Here is a 21230-nt window from a genome sequence, read left to right on the forward strand (position 1 = left end):
GAATGGAAGACACTAACTTCTTACTTGAAGAAGTTAGAGAGAGACAGAGTGAGGAAAGCAGCTTCTAAAAGCCTAAGTAGATCTATATCTAATGAACCTTTATCTAGTTCTGTAGCTTCTCCTCATAATATGAATTTCTGGGCTCAGCTCGTGTCGCTGCGCGAAATATCCTTTAATCTATTATTTCTAGGGTAAATGTACTAACACATACCAGAGAATAAATAAAATAAAGAAAAAGGTCAGTACAACTGACTCGCTCACCCTCCAAGAGGGTGTCGGTATGAACACTAGGCGAGTGAGTACCACTACCACGAGCCAAATGCCAATAGAAATCTCCCACTACAAAAACCCTCCAAGAGGAGAGCCGACCCTCAGAGTGAGCAGCTCGTACTACTAACTACTCCATCCCATGCTGCCGACTGCTGCGCCTCTGGTGGCCATCCTTTTCAGTTAGCGCACACGAGTCACACGTGCTATTTTTCTCTGTGTTTTTTGTGCCCTTTCGTTGGATTTATCTATAATGGAGCGTGCAGCTATCGCAGCAGCTAAGTTAAGTACTCAGTATTTATGGTTAGTTGGTTTTTTCCGGCCCTGAGACAGTATTTGCCGTTTTTTAGGTATAAATACGTACTCTGGGTCGGAAGCATGGCAGCATGGTTCTGCCTCATGGTGGGTTCGTTCTTGGTCTCCCATACCTAGAACTCCCCTTATCTATGTACGCTCTATATTAATTATCCGTTTTACTTAGGGTACTGTCTACTCAGGTTTGTCATGCATGCATGTCTTTTACCTTATGTAGGCTTCTTCTTTCCAGACCTAGTCCCGTCGGCTTTTGTATCGGCCTCTGACTAGCTTTGAGTGGTAGACTTTCCTTCGGGTTAGTCGTACACTCCTGGATTTTTTCTCCTACTATATTGTTTTCTTTCTTTTAATTATTTTATTTTATTTGTACCATGTATTTTGTATGGTTAGGTTAGTTAGGCGTCTGGCTAGCCTAGGTCCTGGCTCATTGAGCCTATACTACCGCTCATCAGTTCGGTTGCTTCCCTATAGCATCTCTCTGATCAGTTGGTTTTGGCCCAGTGGGCCTTTATGCTACTGCTTTTCAGTTCAGTTGCTTCCCGATAGCATCTCTCTGATCAGTTGGTTTGTCCTAGGCTTAGTTGTTTTGTTTTGGTCTTACCGCCTCGTGGTCACTACGCGATCACGAGTCAGCCAGACGCCTGCCCAGTCACCTTCCCCCCCCTCCCGCTCTTCCATAGAGTCGGGGGAGGGTGGGTCGGTCTGCCCATGCTCGCTCCACATACCCGAGCCTGCTTCCCTCTCTCCCCCCAGGCGGAGGGGCCAGGGAGACGGGACAGACCCAGACTGGACTCGACCTCTCCGGCTTCTCGGTCCGGCCTGGGTGGTAATGTGGTGGGGGGTACTGGCCTTTCCCCCCATCCGTTGCTTCCTTCTGTCGCTCCGTGTTCGCTCGAGCCTGTATGTCTTCTCACTCTTCCCACCTTACTAGGGCTCCTTTCATGATCGGAGTCCTGGCATCCAGCGGAAAGATGTTAGTCCACCCAGTAGAGTGGACCGGAACATACAGTGGGTCCCTGCTAACCTTACCGTATTGCCGAGTTACTACACTCCGCTACGCACTGGACTTGGTCCGGTTCGTTTGAGTTTTAGGTTTAAGTGTTATTAGATTAACTATAAGTTTATCTTAAGTACCTTAAACCTTTCCCCCCTCCCCTTAACGTGGTCTTACCGGATCTCTCCGGGATTATAGCCTATTCAGGCGAAGCCGGGGGGGGTTATGCCCAAATTTTTTCCGAGCTCCGGCATGCAACGGAGTTCTTCTGTCCTTTAGCCTGTAAGTGATGTTCTTTAAGATACTCATGTGTCTTCCCACTTACAGACCACCAACTGTGAGCATCCGGGATGCGCCGCCACACTTCAGGACCCATGTGGACACGAAGTTTGCCGGTCCCATGCTCCATGCGCGACTCTGCACGGGGACATCCAGGTCTGGTACCATGAGACGTGTACCATATGTTACGATCTGGTGAGCCCAGCTTTTTAGAAGGGGTAAGTATTCCCATCTCCGGTAGCTGCTCCGCTTCTGTTTTAGTGCTTAAGTTTTTCGTCATTCACTTTAACTTAAGGCATCTAAGTTTAAAGTTATACTTTAAGTTTTTAGTTTTAAAGTGATTCTTAAATCTAATCTACGCCCTCTCTTCCAGGCGCCGGCCAGTGAGGGATACCGCACTGGACAAAACCCTGCGGGCCTGGGTCGGCGGTTTTGGGAAAGAACGCCGCCAAGGGTATGCCCTACCATCTTAGAGAAGCGGTTGGCGCTGTTAATCTTCCCCGGAGGCAAGGCGACAGGATACGTCGACAGTAGAGGCGGCCCCGACTATCGCCTTCATCCAACAACAGCTGGCTGCCTCATTAACTGACCAAGACCAGGATATCTCCACGGATGTTGCGACTTTAGATATTAATGTGGAACCTATGGTAGGTGTAGACGACCTGTTGGTCGAGGTAGGTATGGTGGACACCCAAGGGTCACCTTGGGCGTAACTGTTTCTTCTACTCCTGCAACCTCCTCCATCCTTCCAAGGCTTTACAGGTGATGAATTGTATACTCCTCCTGACGCTTCGGTTAGACCTAAGGTCAAGGGTCAAGCAGTGAAATCCTTGTCTAAGTCGTCGTCGTCGTCTAAGAAGACGGCTTCGGCGTCATCCTCCTCGCGTAAGTCTCCGGCTGGGAATCCCGGAGCAGACAGGTCTAAAGCTTCTAGCTCCGGCTCTAAGTCCTCGAGGAGTAAATCCTCCAGAGAGAGATCTCGCCCCCCGGCAGAGTCACCAGTTCCGCTACCCTTGGTTCCGATTCAGAGCCACCCCTCCACCTCCGCAGCAGCTCCGGCTTTGGACTCCAATGCTGGCCTGTTGCAACAGGTGGGCGACCTGGTTGGGTCCCTAAAGAGTAGCATGGAACAAATGATCTCTCGTTTGTCTGATAGGATTACTTCCCAGGACTCCATTATAGCCGGACTGAGAGAAGCCCCTCTAGCCTCTCCTCCACTTTCCAATACGAGTGGAACTCAGCTTCCTCCGTATGACTCGCTACCTCCGTTCTCGATGAACAATCCATGGAGAGTAGCGTCATACGCCCCCTTCCAGGACGGTCTCATTTCTATACCGGAATTTGGAACTCGAAGGATAGAGGACTTCGAGTTCTACCCGGAAGACCTCCAGCCTCCGTTCATAGGCTACGCAAGGCTTACAGCTTCAGCCATGGTTCGGGATGATAGGGTACCAAAGGAGACAGTCCTCTATTCACGAGACCAGGCTCAGAGAGAATGGCTCAGGTGTTTAGAGGACATGGATTGTTCTAATACCAAGATACAACCTTTTAAGAGCCCCTTTACCATTTTCACAATGGATGAGAGTACCCCGCTCCCGTTCCTGACAAAGATCGCGAGGTCTACCATCCCAGCGGCCCAGAAGGGGGAACCCATGCCTCAATTGAAGGAAGCAGATCCCACATCTCCGTTGCTCCCCTCAGCCGGAGAATTGTGGGAAGACTTGCCGAACACCTTCTCAGCTGGCAAACTCAAACCTGACTGTGCAATGGAGCAGTTTGGCGAAAAGCTACCCAGGCTCCCAGATAGCCCTATTCAGGCTGAATTTGACGCGAAATCGCGATTAGCCAGGTCAATTAACTCTATGGCTATGTCCGAGGTAGCAACCATAGCCTATGGCTCAGAACGCTTTTTAAACCTCATGACCAAAGCCCTGACTCAAACGGTACAGTCGGATATGTTTTGAGTTTGCCACTGCTAGAACGAATTGTAGGAAGCATGTCCTACAAGAGGCAACCATTCGACATGAGCCGAATAGGTTACTCTCGTCTAGCATCTGGGGAGCAGATCTCTTCCCAGAAGCTATGGTGAAGGAAGTCCAGTCAGAGGCTACGAGGCTGAACCAGAGCCTTAAGGACCGTTGGGGCCTTACGGCTAAGAGGAGGCAAGACCTAACACCTAAAGGTAAGGGACAGAGGAAACCTAGGCGTTTCCATCCTTACCAGAAAAAGCAGCCACGCTTTCCTCAGCAAGTTCCAGCGGTACCCTTAGTGCAAACAGCCCAACCTTCCACTTCTAAGGGTCAATCACAACCAATTTATGTGATATCCCCTCAGCCTCAGCCCTCCACCTCTTACGCCATCTCTCCAGCTTAACAATCAAGCCTTCGAGAGTCAAGCTTCACAGAAGTATGACCGCTCGGGTAAGGGAGGCAGAGGTAAGCGTTCCTTTCGTGGGAGAGGGTCGGGAGGCCCTTAATAGGGGAAAGCACTTCAGAGGAGGTCGAGGCGGTTACCAGAACCAATGAAGAACTTCAGGTAGGAGGGAGGCTGTTTCACTTTCGCCACCGGTGGAACTTCAGCGGAATGGGCTCAGAGCATAGTGTCAAAAGGCCTGGGTTGGAGCTGGTTGACGAACCCACCTCCATCCAGACCTTTCCGTCAACTTCCTTCCAAGGAATTGACAGAAGTACGCAGAGGACCTCCTTCAGAAAGGAGCTATAGCGAGAGTCAAGAGATTAAAATTTCAAGGTCGCTTGTTCAGCGTTCCAAAGAAAGGCTCACAAAAAAGAAGGGTAATCTTAGACTTGTCCCGCTTAAACTTAGCCATCCGCTGCGACAAGTTCAAGATGCTCACGATCTCGCAGGTGCGGACCTTACTTCCCCGTGGGGCGTCACCACCTCTATCGATCTTACAGACGCCTACTATCATATCCCTATTGCAAGACACTTCCGTCCATATCTGGGTTCAAGATAGGAGACCAGGCATTCTCCTTCAAGGTAGTTCCCTTCGGACTCAACGTGGCACCCAGGGTGTTCACGAAAACTAGCGGAAGTGGTAGGTGCAACAACTCAGGTCACAAGGGATTATGGTAGTAGCGTATCTCGACGATTGGTTGATCTGGGCTTCAACAGTCGAGGAATGCAACAGAGCTACACTGAAAGTGATTCAGTTCCTGGAATATCTAGGCTTCAAGATAAACAGGACCAAGTCAAGACTCACTCCAGAGTCAAACTTTCAGTGGCTGGGCATTCAATGGAATCTATCCTCCCATACTCTGTCGATTCCATCAACCAAAAGGAAAGAAATAGCGAAGTCAGTCAAGCAATTTCTAAGTCACAAACTGGCGTCAAGGAGGGCTCAGGAGAGGATCCTGGGTTCTCTCCAGTTTGCAATCAGTGACGAACGTCTTAATGAAAGCCAAACTGAAAGACCTAACCAGAATCTGGCGCTCACGAGCAAATGTCAGGTTCCAGGGACAAACTATCCTCAGTCCCTCTGATTCTAAAGAATCGACTTCGGCCGTGGGCGAAAGTCAAGAATTTGTCAGTGTCAGTACCCCTTCAGTTCCCTCCACCAGGGATCACCATCCACACAGACGCGTCCTTAAGCGGTTGGGGAGGGTATTCCCAGGTCAAAAAGGAGGTTCAAGGAACTGGTCACCTCAGTTCAGTCAGTTCCATATAAACGTACTGGAGGCAATGGCAGTGTTCTTGACTCTAAAAAGGTTACGCCCACCAAAGTACTCCCACATAAAGCTAGTTCTGGACAGCGCAGTGGTAGTACATTGTATAACAGGGGAGGCTCCAAGTCACGTCATCTAAATCATGTCATGGTAGCCATCTTCTCCCTGGCAGACAAGTTCAGTTGGCATCTCTCCTCACTCACATAGCTGGAGTGAGAAACGTCATAGCAGACGCGTTATCCCGATCAGTGCCCCTAGAGTCGGAATGGTCACTGGACAACAGTTCGTTCCAATGGATCCTTCAAGAGTTCCAGGGCTACAAGTGGATCTCTTCGCATCTCAAGCGAATCACAAACTGCCGTGTTATGTAGCCCCCAACCTGGACCCTCTGGCCTATGCCACGGACGCCCTGGCTCTAGACTGGAACAACTGGAAGAAGATTTATGTCTTTCCTCCAGTGAATCTTCTCATGAAAGTTTTAAACAAACTCAGAACATTCAAGGGTCAAGTGGCTCTAGTAGCCCCAGACTGGCCGAAGAGCAATTGGTATCCCCTAATTCTGGAGCTGGGCCTTCGTCCTCTTCGGATCCCCAATCCCAGGCTCTCCCAGTCAGTACAAACGAAGACTGTGTTCGCTTTCCTCAGGGATTCTCAAAACCCTAACTTTATGGACTTCATGAAGTTTTGCGGCAAAAAGAGATGCGAATATTGACCCTCAGAATATTCTCTTCTTGGAATCCGATAAAAGGGATTCAACTTTGAGACAGTATGATGCTGCTGTCAAAAAGTTAGCAAATCTTCCCGAGAGAATCAGATATTAGAATCATGACAGTTAATTCAGCTATATCCTTTTTCAGATCCTTATTTGAAAATGGTTTAGCAGCTAGCACGATTACGACAAACAAGTCAGCCTTGAAAAAGATATTTCAATTTGGGTTCAACATAGACTTGACGGATTCCTACTTCTCGTCTATTCCTAAGGCATGTGCTAGACTTAGACCTTCTGTAAGGCCTACGTCAGTTTCATGGTTCTTAAACGATGTTCTAAAAAAACTGGCTTCAGAAACCGATAATGACACATGCTCGTTTATAATGCTCTTAAGAAAAAACCCTATTTTTATTAAGCTTAGCTTCAGGAGCAAGAATTTCAGAACTGTCGGCTTTATCCAGAGATCCGGATCATATTCAATTCCTTCCCACAGGGGAAGTCCTACTTTCTCCGGAACGTAGCTTTTAGCAAAGAATGAAGATCCTTTGATGAGGTGGGAACCTTGGAAGGTACTACCCCTTCCACAAGATGTATCTCTTTGCCCAGTTACAACCTTACGAGCCTTTCTGTCCAGGACCTCCTCATCTTCATCGGGTCCCTCTTTAAGAGAGAAAAAGGTGGAACTTTATCCATTAAAGGCATCAGGCAACAAATCCTGTACTTTATTAAGCAAGCCAATCCTGACTCTTTCCCGAAAGCACATGATGTCAGGGCAGTAGCCACCTCAATTAATTATTCCAACACATGAACTTCGATGAGTTGAAAAAAGTATACCGGATGGAAATCGCCGACAGTGTTCAAACGTCATTACCTTAAGTCCTTGGAAGCTCTGAAATTTTCAGCAGTAGCAGCGGGTAACATAGTTTCCCCTGACTCTAGTTAATTTGTAGTAGAAGATTCAGTCCTCCTTTCTACCTGCCTCACCCAACAGTTCGTCTATTCCTGCCGTGTTCATTTACATTCACCTTGTGTCTTAGCTGCTTTTATGATGATGTAGTGGGTGCCCCTTATTTTTTTTTGCTAGGGACACTCACAGATGATTATAAGATATTGATCTATGGATGTTACCCCCATTATTTTTATGCTAGGGGATACATCTTATTTATAATGGTTACGGGTTTTGTATATTAAGTCATATACATTCTTATATATTATCATTGTTGATTAATTTGTTCATTTGATTATTTTAATTGGCTATTATATTTTTGATACATGCCTTTACACAGATACCATTTTGTTACATGTAAACCATTTTACCTCTGTACATATGTAAATTATCCTTATGATAAGAAACATGATTAGAATTAAGTGTAATTTAAGCATATTTCTAATTTTGTATCACTGTGTATTTTGTATCTTTTTAGCAATTATATTCTTTTTTATATTTATTTTCTCTTTTATTTGAGACCTATTCTGATTTATTTTATTACTTTTGTTTACAATCTTGTGCTATTTCTCTGGTACGATTCGCGCAGCGACACGAGCTGAGCCAGAAAAGGGATTTTGACGTAAGGAAAAATCTATTTCTGGGCGATTGGCTCGTGTCGCCAGCGAAAATCCCACCCTACCATCCCTTCGCCCAACGATTGTCTGCTAACTTCAGGATTGGCCACCAGAGGCGCAGCAGTCGGCAGCATGGGATGGAGTAGTAGTAGTACGAGCTGCCTCACTCTGTGGGTCGGCTCTCCTCTTGGAGGGTTTTTGTAGTGGGAGATTTCTATTGGCATTTGGCTCGTGGTAGTGGTCTCACTCGCCTAGTGTTCATACCGACACCCTCTTGGAGGGTGAGCGAGTCAGTTGTACTGACCTTTTTCTTTATTTTATTTATTCTCTGGTATGTGTTAGTACATTTACCCTAGAAATAATAGATTAAAGGATATTTCGCTGGCGACACGAACCAATCGCCCAGAAAATAGATTTTTCCTTACGTCAAAATCCCTTTATTCTCCCTCTGTATCAGGCCGATCACAGTTTGCAAATCCGACTGATTCTGCATCGGAAATTGCAGACCTGAAAGCTTCCCTTCAAAGGATGCAAGAAAAAATGGCGGCTTTGGAAGGTAAGCAAAGTGAGGGTGATATTTCAAGTGATGTAAGTGTCCCCAGTGTAGTGAAGGGGGCGTCTGGTCGGCTCTGCGACGCTCCCAGGCCTAGACCTCTTCCAAGCTCCCTGGCCCGGAGGAGAAGGAAAGTCGAAAGCCTTACGGAGGTTGTGGAGATTCCCCACCGATCAGGCGTCCCTTCGGCAGGCTCTGTATTGCCTCAGACTGCTAGGGACCGCTATAGAAAAAGCATCCTGCGTGAGTGCTTCTCTTCTTCAGGATCTCCCTCACCGAAACGCGGGTGGAAGGACACGAATCTTTCTCGCCCATTGAAAAGGAACTGGAAAGAGCCTGCTTTGGATTCTAGCCCCGAGCGCTTTTCAGAAGAAGAAGTGCCCTCGGTTATCAAGAGAGCTAGAAAAGAGTCTACTCCCTTTGCTGCAAGGGAACCTCAAGCACCTTCCAGATCTCCCTCTCCTCCTTATGAAGAGGAAAGAGAGACATCGACCAAGAAGATCCTGTTTAATCTACAGGAGCAGCTAGCTTCTTTGGTGGGAGCCCTATCCAAAGAGCCTCCTCATAGAAAGGATAACAAGCTGCCTATCAAAAGGTCTAGACACCGATCTCCTGCCAGGCGCAACGAACCCTCCAGGGAAGATGTCACACAGGCGGCCATCTCTGTTGGGAACAAAGCACTGGACAGGCGAGAGGAAAAAGAAGAAGAAGCACCAGCCGTGGCGCCAGCCAGGCGCGTGGCGCCAAGCAAGCGCCAGGCAACACCTGAAAGTGATTCGCTTTACAAGAGAGAAGTTTTCATGAAGAGCCAACCAGGCGCAAGGCGCCAGATTACAACCAAGATTCTTCCAGGCGCCAGCCAGGCTCGAAGAGCCTGACAAGCGCCAGGCGCCAGTTAGACAAGAATCGCCAGTGATTAGACATAGGGAGGCGATGTCACTTAGTCCCTCACCTATGAGAAGTCCTTCGCCTTCGGAAAGAGTGAGATCGAAGGAAGAAACATGCGATAAAAGGTATCGTTCTCCTTATGACCCTCTCGAGCTAGAGGAAGTGTCAGAAGATGAGGCTCCAAGTAAAGAAGGACTATCGAATTATAAAGTTCTAACGGCACTCCTTCTTGAAGAATATGGAGTTTCTCTGACCCCAGCTGCTCCTCCTCCTCCGAGCTCTCTGTTTTCGAGTGCTAAAGCTCTGAAGTCGTCGTCCTTCCTTAAAATGAGACCGGCCATCTCAATGAAGAGGGCCCTCCAGTCTCTCGGTTCCTGGATACAATCGAAGAAGGAACTGGGGAGGACGGTGTTTTGTATACCTCCTGCCAGACTGACGGGCAGAAGAGGCATATGGTACGAGACTGGAGAGAACATGGGACTGTCTCTTCCTGCTTCGGCGGAATCTGACTTCTTGAGTCTAGTAGACTCGTCGAGGAGGCATGCCTTAAATTCGGCTCGAGCGACATGGGGCCTTTCTGAATTGGATCACCTCCTCAAGGGGCTTTTCCACGTCTTGGAAGTGTTCAATTTCCTGGATTGGTCCCTTGGGGTTTTGGCCAAAAAGACCCATGAAGCAGAAGGCCTAAACCCAGAAGTTTTGCTGAGCATCCTGGCATGCATAGATAAAGCGGTTCAGGATGGTTGGGGAGAAGTCACCTCTCTCTTTGGAGTGGGGATTTTAAAAAAGAGAGCGGTTTTCAGTTCATTCTTGACTAAAGCCATCTCTCCCTCGCAGAGAGCCGCTTTACTTTTCGCTCCATTATCAGAGCATTTTTCCCTTCTCAGTTAGTGAAGGATATTTCACATTCTCTAACTGAGAAGGCGACTCAGGATCTTCTCATGCAACCTCCAAAAGGAAAGCTACGGAAAAATGAGGAAGAGCTTCCTTCTGAGCCTTTAAGAAGGGTAAATGAGATCGAGATCCTCCAAACACCGAGGGAACTGTCCGCCAGATACAAGGACCCTGTACTGAGGGATACTCTTCGACAAATGGTGGATCAAGTGTGGGACAAGAGGGCAATCGAACTAGTACTTGATCACAACTCCCCGGGGTTTTACAATCGCCTTTTTCTAGTCGCGAAGGCTTCGGGGGGATGGAGACCAGTCCTAGATGTAAGTGCACTGAACAGATATGTGGAGAAGGAGAAGTTCAGTATGGAAACATCTGCATCAGTCCTTTCAGCCCTATGCCAAGGAGACTGGATGGTATCGCTCGATCTTCAGGATGCCTATTTCCACGTCCCGATTCATCCTTCGTCGAAGAAGTACCTTCATTTCATGATGGAGGGAAGGATCTATCAGTTCAGGGCCTTGTGTTTCGGCCTGTCCACAGCTCTTCAGGTTTTCACAAGCCTAATGAAGAATGTGGCAAGATATCTGCTCCTAAAGGGAATAAACATCTCCCTCTACCTAGACGACTGGCTCATCAGAGCCAGATCGCAGAGACAGTGTTTGGAGGACCTTACAACGACACTAGACCTTATAAGGTCACTAGGATTAATCGTAAACCTCGAGAAATCTCAGATGATCCCCAGCCAGAACATGGTTTATCTGGGGATACGGATGGATTCTTGGGGTTTTCGAGTTTTTCCTTCTCAAGAGAGAATCACAAAAGTTTGTGGAAAAGTCTCCAGCTTCTTAGGGAAGGAACGCAGTTCAGCGAGGAAATGGTTGAGCCTTCTGGGGACCCTTTCCTCGCTGGAACAGTTCTTTCCTCTAGGAAGACTTCATCTCCGTCCCCTACAATTCTTCCTAAAAAGGGTTTGGAACTGGAAGACAGGACAGCTCACCGACACATTTCTGATTCCTCTAGAGGTGAAAGATCACTTAAAGTGGTGGTTGCCCCCTCTAGAGGAAAACAGAGGTGTGTCTCTGGAAATTCGGAACCCAAACCAAGTATTGTATTCCGACGCGTCGGAGACGGAGTGGGGTGCAACCTTGGGAACAAGAGAAGTGTCAGGCACCTGGTCAGAAGAACAAGTGTCATGGCACATCAACTGCAAGGAGCTCTTAGCCATACATCTTGCTCTAAAGGGCTTCGAGCTGATAGTCAGAGACGGGGTAGTTCAGATAAACTCAGACAACACCACCGCTCTGGCTTACATACGGAAACAAGGCGGGACGCACTCGTTCTTTCTCTACGAGTTAACGAAAGACCTAGTATGGGCACATCGAAGGAACATTATTCTACTGACAAGATTTGTCCAAGGAGAGAGGAACGTGAGAGCGGACAGGCTGAGCAGGAGGTTCCAGGTCCTTCCAACAGAATGGACCCTCCACTCAGAAGTGTGTCAGAGCCTCTGGTCACTTTGGGGGAGACCTCAAATAGACCTGTTCGCCACATTCCTCTCCAAAAGGATAAGCACCTTTTGCTCATTGGTAGAGGACCTCAGAGCATTTGCAGTAGACGCCCTTCTCCTAGATTGGTCGGGATTAGATGTGTACGCCTTTCCCCCATTGAAGATCCTGGGGGAAGTGCTCAGAAAGTTCGTGGCCTCAAATGGGACAAGAATGACTCTGATAGCCCCATTTTGGCCAGCTCGAGATTGGTTCAGAGAGGTAATGGAGTGGACGGTGGACTTCCCCAGATCTCTTCCAAACAGGACAGATCTGCTCAAACAACCCCACTTCAAGAGGTATCATAAAAACCTCCCCGCTCTTGCTCTGACTGCCTTTCGACTATCGAAAGACTCGTCAGAGCGAGGGGCTTTTCTCGCAAGGCGGCAAGCGCAATCGCTAGAGCCCGCAGATCTTCTACAATGCGAGTATATCAATCGAAGTGGGAGGTGTTCAGAAGTTGGTGTAGGTCGAAGAAGCTGTCCTCCTCCAATACCTCTGTGACTGAAATTGCCGATTTCCTTCTTTTTCTGAAAGAGAAATCTCATCTTTCTGTGTCTACCATAAAGGGATACAGAAGTATACTCTCAGCCGTATTCAGGAATAAAGGCCTAGAATTGGCTGACAATAAGGATCTGCACGATCTAATTCGGTCATTCGAGATGTCAAAGTCAAGAGAACCTAGAGCTCCGAGCTGGAATCTGGACGTAGTCCTAAGATTCCTGACTTCGGAAAAATTCGAACCTCCTCATCTGGCCTCCTTTCGAGACATTACAAGAAAGTGCTTGTTTCTGTTGTCTCTCGCTACGGCGAAAAGAATTAGTGAATTGCACGCCCTAGAGTCTCGTGTAGGGTTTAAAGGAGACTTTGCCATCTGTTCGTTTCAGACTCTGTTTCTAGCGAAGAACGAGAATCCTTCAAAGCCCTGGCCCAGGAGCTTCGAAGTAAAGAGCCTGACTAACCTAGTAGGTGGGGAGGCAGAAAGGTCCCTTTGCCCGGTCAGAGCACTAAAATTCTATCTAGATAGAAAGAAGCAGATGGGGGGTTCTCAACAAGGTCTATGGTGCTCTGTAAAGGACCCGAAAAGACCTATGTCGAAAAATGCCTTGGCCTTCTTTGTTAGAAGCGTTATAACGGAGGCACATAATAACTGCCCAGATGACTCCTTTAAACTTTTGAGAGTAAAAGCTCACGAAGTTAGAGCAGTCGCGACGTCTCTTGCTTTCCAAAGAAATATGTCTCTAAAGAATATCTTGGAAGCAACATATTGGAGATGCAATTCGGTTTTTGCATCTCATTACTTGAAAGATGTTCGGGTAACTTGCAAGAAATGCTTTTCTCTAGGTCCGTTTGTGTCAGCGGATATGGTCCTGGGTATTGGAGCAAGCACCGATCCTTAATTTTATTATACGTGCGTAACCCTCTTGTTGGATATGTTCTTGACTTCCTGCTGGAAGGAGTGTCAGATGTCGCACAGGCGACCGTCACTTTTGCTCAGTAAGGAACTCGTGTTGTATCTGACTAATAGAGGGGTGCAAATTTTTTTTTTGTACTTTAAAAGTGTGCGTCTTGACTGTGTGATTCGAGTTATTGGTTGTTTGTGAGGAGTTTGGGGGATAACTCTTGACAATCTTAGAACTAACACAGGTGTTAGGATCGGGTGATCGGGATCGGTTGTGTGCTCCTTAAATAAGGCGTGTTGTCTTGTTAGTGGATTAGACCCCATTGACGAAATGCCAGTTAGGCTCTGCCGAGTAAGTGGATAAGACCCCATCGACAGACCCACAAGAACTCTTGGCCACAGATCAATATCTCGCTAAGGCTCTTGAGGCGAAGCAGACTCCTAGGCAGTAGCCACGAAGTCTTCCGCCTAATCAGGTAGGAACCAAGGTCTATAAATACCTACAACATATGTTGTTTACCTGTCTATTTCAGTAGTTAGCTGTCTCTTACCCTCCACCAAAGGGTGCCAATCAGCTAAGTATATATCTGACAGGGAAGTTGAATGTATGAAAATGATATTGTTATGATACAATAAAGTTTCATACATACTTACCTGGCAGATATATACGATTAATGGCCCACCCAGCCTCCCCGCAGGAGACAGGTGGAAGAGAGAAAATCTGATAGAAAATGGGAATGGTTCCTAGTCCTGCCACCCAGGGCAGGGCGGTAGATCACCTGACCTACCTGTAGCGAGTGGCGCGAAATTTGAATTTCAGTCGGGGACGACGGAGTCTATAGCTATGTATATATCTGCCAGGTAAGTATGTATGAAACTTTATTGTATCATAACAATATCATTTTTGAGTCAATGCTGGGCATTACTGCCTGATGGCCATGTGTCTGTGGCTCTCGGGTATTGACAGGGTCGACAACTGGTCCATTTAGTTATCTGTGAGTCTGTACAATGTTCTACAAATTTATTTGGTTTTCAGAGGTGAATTGTACAGTCCTGTCATCCATTCCCGGGGGTGCTTGAATGGAGTTCCTGGTTAAGATATTTCGTTTTCATGTCCACATACAGACACTGGAATTTATCTCAGACTCATCTCATGAGACAGAGTCTGCCAGTTCGGGAGTTTAAACTTCAGTAACTATGGCACAAGCCTTCTCTCAAATTTATGCTCTGCTTTCTTCTGTTTTCTGGCTATGAACTTCAGCCTGTCCCACAAGACCAGCAGGGACAGGTTATCTTAGCTGGGCTCCACTGTCTCTTTCCCAAGACAAGAATTTTCAGTTAAACTTATGGTGGTAGTTGTACAAATTTTTGTTGTCCGGAAGAGGTCCCTCATCATGAGTAGTCTTAGACTAGTCTTGTTGAAAAGGATTGCTGCATCAGCTCCATTAATTTTGTATAGAGTCTTCTCTATTTTCCTTATTAAGGATTTCTCAATGTTGCTGAAACTGGCAAGCAACGTGCCAAAGGGGATCGTCAAATCCAGTGTAGTCATATTGAATTATCTTTATTACTGCTATATACATATATTACTGTTACAAGTTTCTCTCTCTCTCCTCTCTCTCTCTCTCTGACGTTTCGCCCAGATCTGCCAGGGCATGGTCACAGCGATGGTTGCTGGAGGACTGAATCTTAGTGGTGAGTCCTTCGCTATATATCATGGTCGTGCGGGCGCTCACGGATGCTCCTGCTGGACCCGGAGGGTGCTCGACTTTTCATTGGCTGGCGGCCAGGCGTCGGAAACTCTCGAGGCGCGTTGATCTTCTCAGGTGTGTTGCGTCACCTGGAGCCGGGTTTTCATTGGCTGCGACCGTGGTGACGTAACTCCTGCTATTTCTACCAACCTCTTCGATATTGGCCCCGTCCTTGGCGCTGGTGTTCTTGTCTGGAGGGGGGGGCTGGGTCTTCCTTACACAGGTGGGCAGCAGGAAGGGTTCCTGTGTCGTATTAAGGAAGGGTTTCTGCTCGAGGATAAATAATGCCTCAAGGAGGCGTAGGCGTCGCTGATCGGGGGCTCCTCCAATTATCTTTGTGTTTTTTACGATATCCTCACGCACGACGTGCTGTTGGTGGGCGGTGAGGGCGTGGTGTTTTATTGCACCGTTCTGGGCGTGACAGGAGATCCTCTTAGACAGTCGTAACGTTGTCATGCCGATATAAACTCCAGGACATCCTTGGATAGGGCATGTGTACTGGTAGACGACGTTATTCTGCTTCAGGGGATCTCCTGCAGGCGGGGTAGGGTTATTTCTCATAATGAGGTCCCTTGTTCTCCTGTTCTTATAATAGATTATAAGAGAGAGCCTCTTCCCTTCCTCCACGGGGGTGACGTTCTCTTCTACAATCTTCTTAAGGCATCTCTCCTCTTCTTTATATCCGTGGTGCATGAAGGACTTGAAGAAAATACGTATATCCTCGGAGGGGGGATTCTCTTTATTCTCTCCGTCCTCCATGTACCATTTGTTTAAGGCTGTTCTGATCTCCCTGTTGATCAGCTTGTTGGAGTAACCGTTATTAATCATCATTTGTGAGGCTCGGTCCAGTTCTGCGTGGGTGTCCTGCTAGTCTTAGACTACTCATTCCTCATTCTATTCGAGGGAACCCCCTGGGGGAACTAGGAGTTATTTTCCAGGACGCATCCTTGGGAGAACGGAACCTTCTCACACATGCCAGAATAGCCTAGACTACGTATTCCTTTAGATATCACCACAGTTATTACATTTTTACTTTAATACTTGCACACCAGCAAAGAAAGTTTTTGTTTTTACTGTGAATAATCGGTCGAGTTTTCTCTAGTGTAACTGGAATTTCTGGCAGAGATACAGAACCGTTAGAAACCCACTCTTACCCCTGAGTGGACTTCGATTCCCTTGTTTTGTTGAGTTATGTGCTATCTATGGGACAGGCTGACCTTGACTGTCTGTCACCTTAAAGGAACCTTCTAACATGGTCATTGTACACCATTTTACCAGATTGTTCCAACTTGTTCTTCTACGCTCTTCCACCGTTCTTTATGGTCAGGGAAGTGCTAGACTTTTTCGTACTAATCAAAGTATTATTATGTCTCATGTTGCCCTGTTTTCAGTTGCAATTATAGTTCCTGATTTGCTGCAAGGGATTGATTAACTATCCCAGAATCCTGCTACCTTCTGTTCTTTCTTGAAGAATCTCATTTCAGACACCATCAAGGGTGGTATGCTCTTATATGGACATAGTCTCCGGGTGTTTAGCAGAAAGGGGCCTGTTTCAGAGGTGCTACAAAAGGCATTTGAGAGATGGGAAAGGTATCTAGCTAAGCCTTGACTCGATAACAAGGTTTGCTCGTTTACTGAGAATTTTTTTACAGAGAAAGGTGTTAGAGAAGAGTCTTGTCAGCCAGGAATAATGGCCAGGAGCACCCATTAGTACGAATTTTTCCCTCACCAGGCTTCGTGCTTGCCTGGCTCCAGTTACAGCCGGGTAGCAGCTTTCACCAAAAATTTTGACAGTACTTTTTGATTATCAGTAACTGGCATGAGACTACAGAAGGAAGCATAAGATTTCTCCTACCATCTCTTCACCTTGTTATAAGGTGTCGAGTTTTAGGGAGCCAAAGATGTACAATGTACCTAGAGCACCCACCACTCTCAGTGGATGGGTGGTTTTATTTCAGTGCAGGTGATATTGTGTCTGGTGTATGTATCTGGTTGTTTTCTTTGCAGTACTGTGCCCAGGGCAAGGGCACTTTATGAAATTTTGCTTTCCATCTGATAACTCCTTGAGCTACATAACTTCAACTGACGCTTTCTTGAGCTACATAACTTCAACTGACGCTTTGTTAGCAATCGAATACTCCTTTGCTACAAAGCTCCCACTCTAGTATAGGTGCTCCTGAGGCAGTTGCTACTGCAGGCTCTCTTAACTAATAAAGAACTACAAGCATTGTACTCAATGCTAACAACTCTTTCTATTTCAATTCATTATATGACTTAATGTTTTGGCGTAGAATATGTCCATTTATCCCACCTCTTTCAATGTGAAAGCAGCTAATTAATTACTGGGTAAGTAAAACTGATGTTTTTATGATAAAATAAAATTTTATTCAATACTTACTTAATAATTACAGATGGAGCCCTCCCACCTCCTCACTGATGGACATACGGCATACAGTAGACCCCCCTTGTATTTACAGGATGGGTACCAGACTCCCCTGCTAATAGCTGAAATCTGCCAATACTTAAAACTCAAAAAACCTGCTTAAAATGCTTATACCTGAAGGTTTTAATAGTTTTATCACAAAAAATGATATGAAAATACTGGAATTTGTGAATATTTCCCATCGAATAATACCATGAAAAGATGAATTTTCTGCAAATTAATGGTTATATACGGTCCATAGAAGAATCTGCAAATAGGCGAGTCCGCGAATAGCAGGGTTGACTGTAAGTAGAATGAAATGGTCTGCTAGTAGTTCTTGGTAGTCCCGTTGGTGGGCAGGACTGGTCACCTGCACTAAATCTGTGAAGCATTCCATGTGAATTTTTTAATTTTCAAGCTGCCAAGGCAAGAAATTGTTAGCTAAATAAAATGTAGGTAAGTATTATATAAAATTTTATTTTATCATAAAAATTTCATATTTCTCAACTTCTGGCAACTGTCTCACATGCTTCATATCTTTTGATGTACAGTGGTTAGGTCTTGCATATTTTTGTTAATTTCTTTGTATGTATATGTTCATAAAGATATATAGATAGTGGTTTTTCCTTCTGGTGTCCTGTGTTTAATCTTTGGTATGGTTTACCATCCTAGGAACCTGAATTAACCTGAATTTGCACAACATAGGCATATGGTCCAAATGGTACAGGGTGACATGTTACCTTCTTTCCTAATTGACTCCATCTGTTCCTGTGATATTACCCTCTGATTTCAAGTTTTCATTGCCTTATGTGGTACCACAGTTTTTCCTTGAGGTTTCCTTTATTTAAGTACAATAGCTATTTCAAGAATGCTGACTCATTTGTTTCGTGTTCTTTGTTTGGACCACCATCAAGGGACTGAATTCTTTCCTTGTCTTCTGGTAAAGCAGAGACAATAAGTTGGAGTATAGAGATAATAAGTCAGACATTCTAAAGTGCTTTTGAGTGAAATGCCTAGAGAAATTTCCTTAGGTGAATTATTCATTGTATATGGACCTGTATTACTTAAATGCAGAAGGCTTATGTTTTTAGGAGTGTCATTTTCCCTCTCACTCCAGTTAGTAACGTTAGTGATGATTAGTTTGGGCTCCTCGTAGTGAGGGATGGCACAAGACGTACCAGTTGTTAATGCTAGAGTTCTTATAAAACTGCAGTGTACTTGACAAAAACCTTAGGTGACATGAAGGTTCTGTATTAAAATGAAAATAAGTAACTAAATATTTTGTTTGTATCATGAGGTATGTTGTTCAAACAAAAAGATTAATTTTTTTTTTATTTCAGCTCCTCTGCCAACGTACATTCTTGGGCCTCATCAACCTCATACTAAGGAATACTTTCCAAACATGAAAGGCTGTGAACTTGCTGAAAATATTATTTATTTAGGTGAGTATAGTATATATAATTGTATAAATATAATATATGTATTCACTTTTTTTAGTGTAGTTTCTGTTTCTTCCTTAAAGAAACTACTCAGGAGCATTCATAAGACAGATAAACTAAAATCAACAATTATTTAAAAGCTTGTTTTGGCCTTTATAGTGCCATTGTTGGTATAGTGACAGATCATAAATGGACTCAGGGTAGGAATGCTTTTTATTCTATCTACAGCAGCTACTTGGATGTTGTTACTTCTGCACATGTGACAACAGTGTGTGGGTCAACCAGGTCTGCCACTGCTCTGAATATGTTATGTAAATGCTTATTGTTGGCTTCAAGACTTTATCTATTATAGTGCCTTATTGCTTAGTTGTTGCAACTATTTACCAAGAAAAGTAAAGTACATAATCTTAAACTTCCTTTAAAATACAGATAGTGGTTGAGTTGCAACCTATGCAACTTATGATTGATCAACTTTAGGACTATTACAAGCCACACATATTCAGTATGCTAATTGCAAATTATCATACATTCAGCCATTCTTACCAAATTTATGGCTTGTGTAAAGATTCATTGCTATTTTGTATAGGTGACCACTTTGTAAAGTATTTTATATTTTCATTGAAACTGTGCAGTAAGGAAATGTAAACAATAAAAGAAATTCATGCATTAAACCTTTCTGTGGTTGAAACATTAGCATGCCAAAAAAATTTATGAAGTTACAATTAGAAATTATAACACTGTGTAAAAGCTATTGAAGTTGATAACTATTCATCAAATAGTTACTGAGTGAATGTGGAAATGTAAACAACATAGTTGAAAATGTGCGTTGCACATTTGATGTACAAACATTGTGTATATGTTTTGGATATTATGACAGGAAATGAAAGAATGGTTGAGATCAAACAAAAAGTTAAGTTTCTATCAAAGAGGGGTACAAATGGGTACTGTGCAGATTTAGGTAGTATGGTTGATCAGGAAATCATCACACTGACTTGCATAGATGCAAATCCATCATATTACATACTTTATAATATATAATTATATATTATATATATATATATATTATATATATATATATATATATTATATATATATATATACACACATATATATATATATATATATATATATATTATATATATATATACACATGTATATATATATATACATACACACACAGTGGTACCTCAGGATACGTAATTAATCCGTTCCGAGGCTGCCTTCGTAACCTGAGCTTTTCGTATCTTGAACCGCATTTTACATGTAAATTGCCTGATTCGTTCCAAGCCCTACAAAAACACCCCAGTAAATTTTATGATAAAGATAAATTGACCATTGAACGATGAAATACAACAATTTGGACCATTCAATACCTTACTTAATACTTACTACTAATATGTACTGCATAGTACCTGTAAATAAAGTGTATTAGTGTACATGGTATACAAGAAATACTGTACGTACGTATGTAGTAAAATGTGGAACCTTACCTTTCGAGTGAGGCTATCTCCGAAAGTGGCGACAGAGGAGGAGGACAAACTTTACGAAACACATTAACAAATGGCACAAAACCGTAACACTTAACTTTACAAAAAACTTAAAATTGAATTTTTTTTTAAATTTAATTTAATTTTTTTTTTTTTACATTTTTTTTACTTTTATATACAGGGGGTCCTCGAGTTACGACATTGATCCGTTCTTAAGATGCGTCGTAACACGATTTTCAGCGTAAGTCGGAACATTAAAAAATACCACGTGATTTAATGTAAATATGTATCAATAACAACGAGAGAACAATTCCTTACCTTTATTAATTTGGTTGGCTTGCACACTGGAGAGGAAGCTGCGGTGCTGGAGAGACTGGGGGAGGTTAGTGAAGAGAAAAAGAACCTCCAGAAGATGCTGGAGATGCTGGGGCAAGTGAGTCTTGAGGTGAGGCAGAACATACTGGAGATGCTGGGGCAGGTGAGTCTTGAGGTGAGGCAGAACCTACAGAAGGTGCTGGAGATGCTGGGGCAGGTGAGTCTGGGTTAGCAGAACATTCAGAAGGTGCTGGAGATTGTGGGGCAGGCGAGTCTGGGTTAGCAGAACATTCAGAAGGTGCTGGAGATTGTGGGGCAGGCGAGTCTGGATTAGCAGAGGCAGCTGAGGTAGAGGGTACAGGATCTCTTGCAGGCCTCTCTACCTTCTTAAAATACTGCTCCAGGTTAGTCTGAACAGAGAGCAACCTCTTTTCCATCCAAGATCTCCTTGTAACATTGCATCAAATCCATGATGCCTCTGGAAACCCTAGTGAACCTGTCCAAGTTGGGATCCTGAGCCTCAAAAGTTGCCAACGCTTGCTGCAACTCTGCAAAACCTCTTGCCAAGTCCTGCCTTGTGAAAGCCTTAGGCTCTGGGGTGGGTGCTTCTTCTTCCTCTATCATCTGCTTCTCCAGTTGTATCAGGTCCTCAGCAGATAACTCCTCGCCATGAGACTCCAGCAGCTCTGTAACATCATCAACCTCCATCTCCAAATTGATTTCCT

At 44.8% G+C, this 21230-nt stretch overlaps 1 protein-coding gene across 1 annotated transcript in view; it reads left to right on the top strand.

The window, feature by feature from the left end:
• The window catches only part of LOC135219787 (CWF19-like protein 1), a gene marked incomplete at its 5' end in the record, with an annotated part of 332999 nt that overhangs the window by 142662 nt on the left and 169107 nt on the right, over positions 1-21230 (top strand). The window contains 1 exon segment of the mRNA XM_064256860.1: positions 18605-18706. Coding sequence (XP_064112930.1) covers positions 18605-18706 — 102 coding nt within the window.

Source organism: Macrobrachium nipponense, chromosome 1 (genome assembly GCF_015104395.2).
Source record: "Macrobrachium nipponense isolate FS-2020 chromosome 1, ASM1510439v2, whole genome shotgun sequence".
In the NCBI taxonomy this organism is placed as follows: Eukaryota; Metazoa; Arthropoda; class Malacostraca; order Decapoda; family Palaemonidae; genus Macrobrachium; species Macrobrachium nipponense.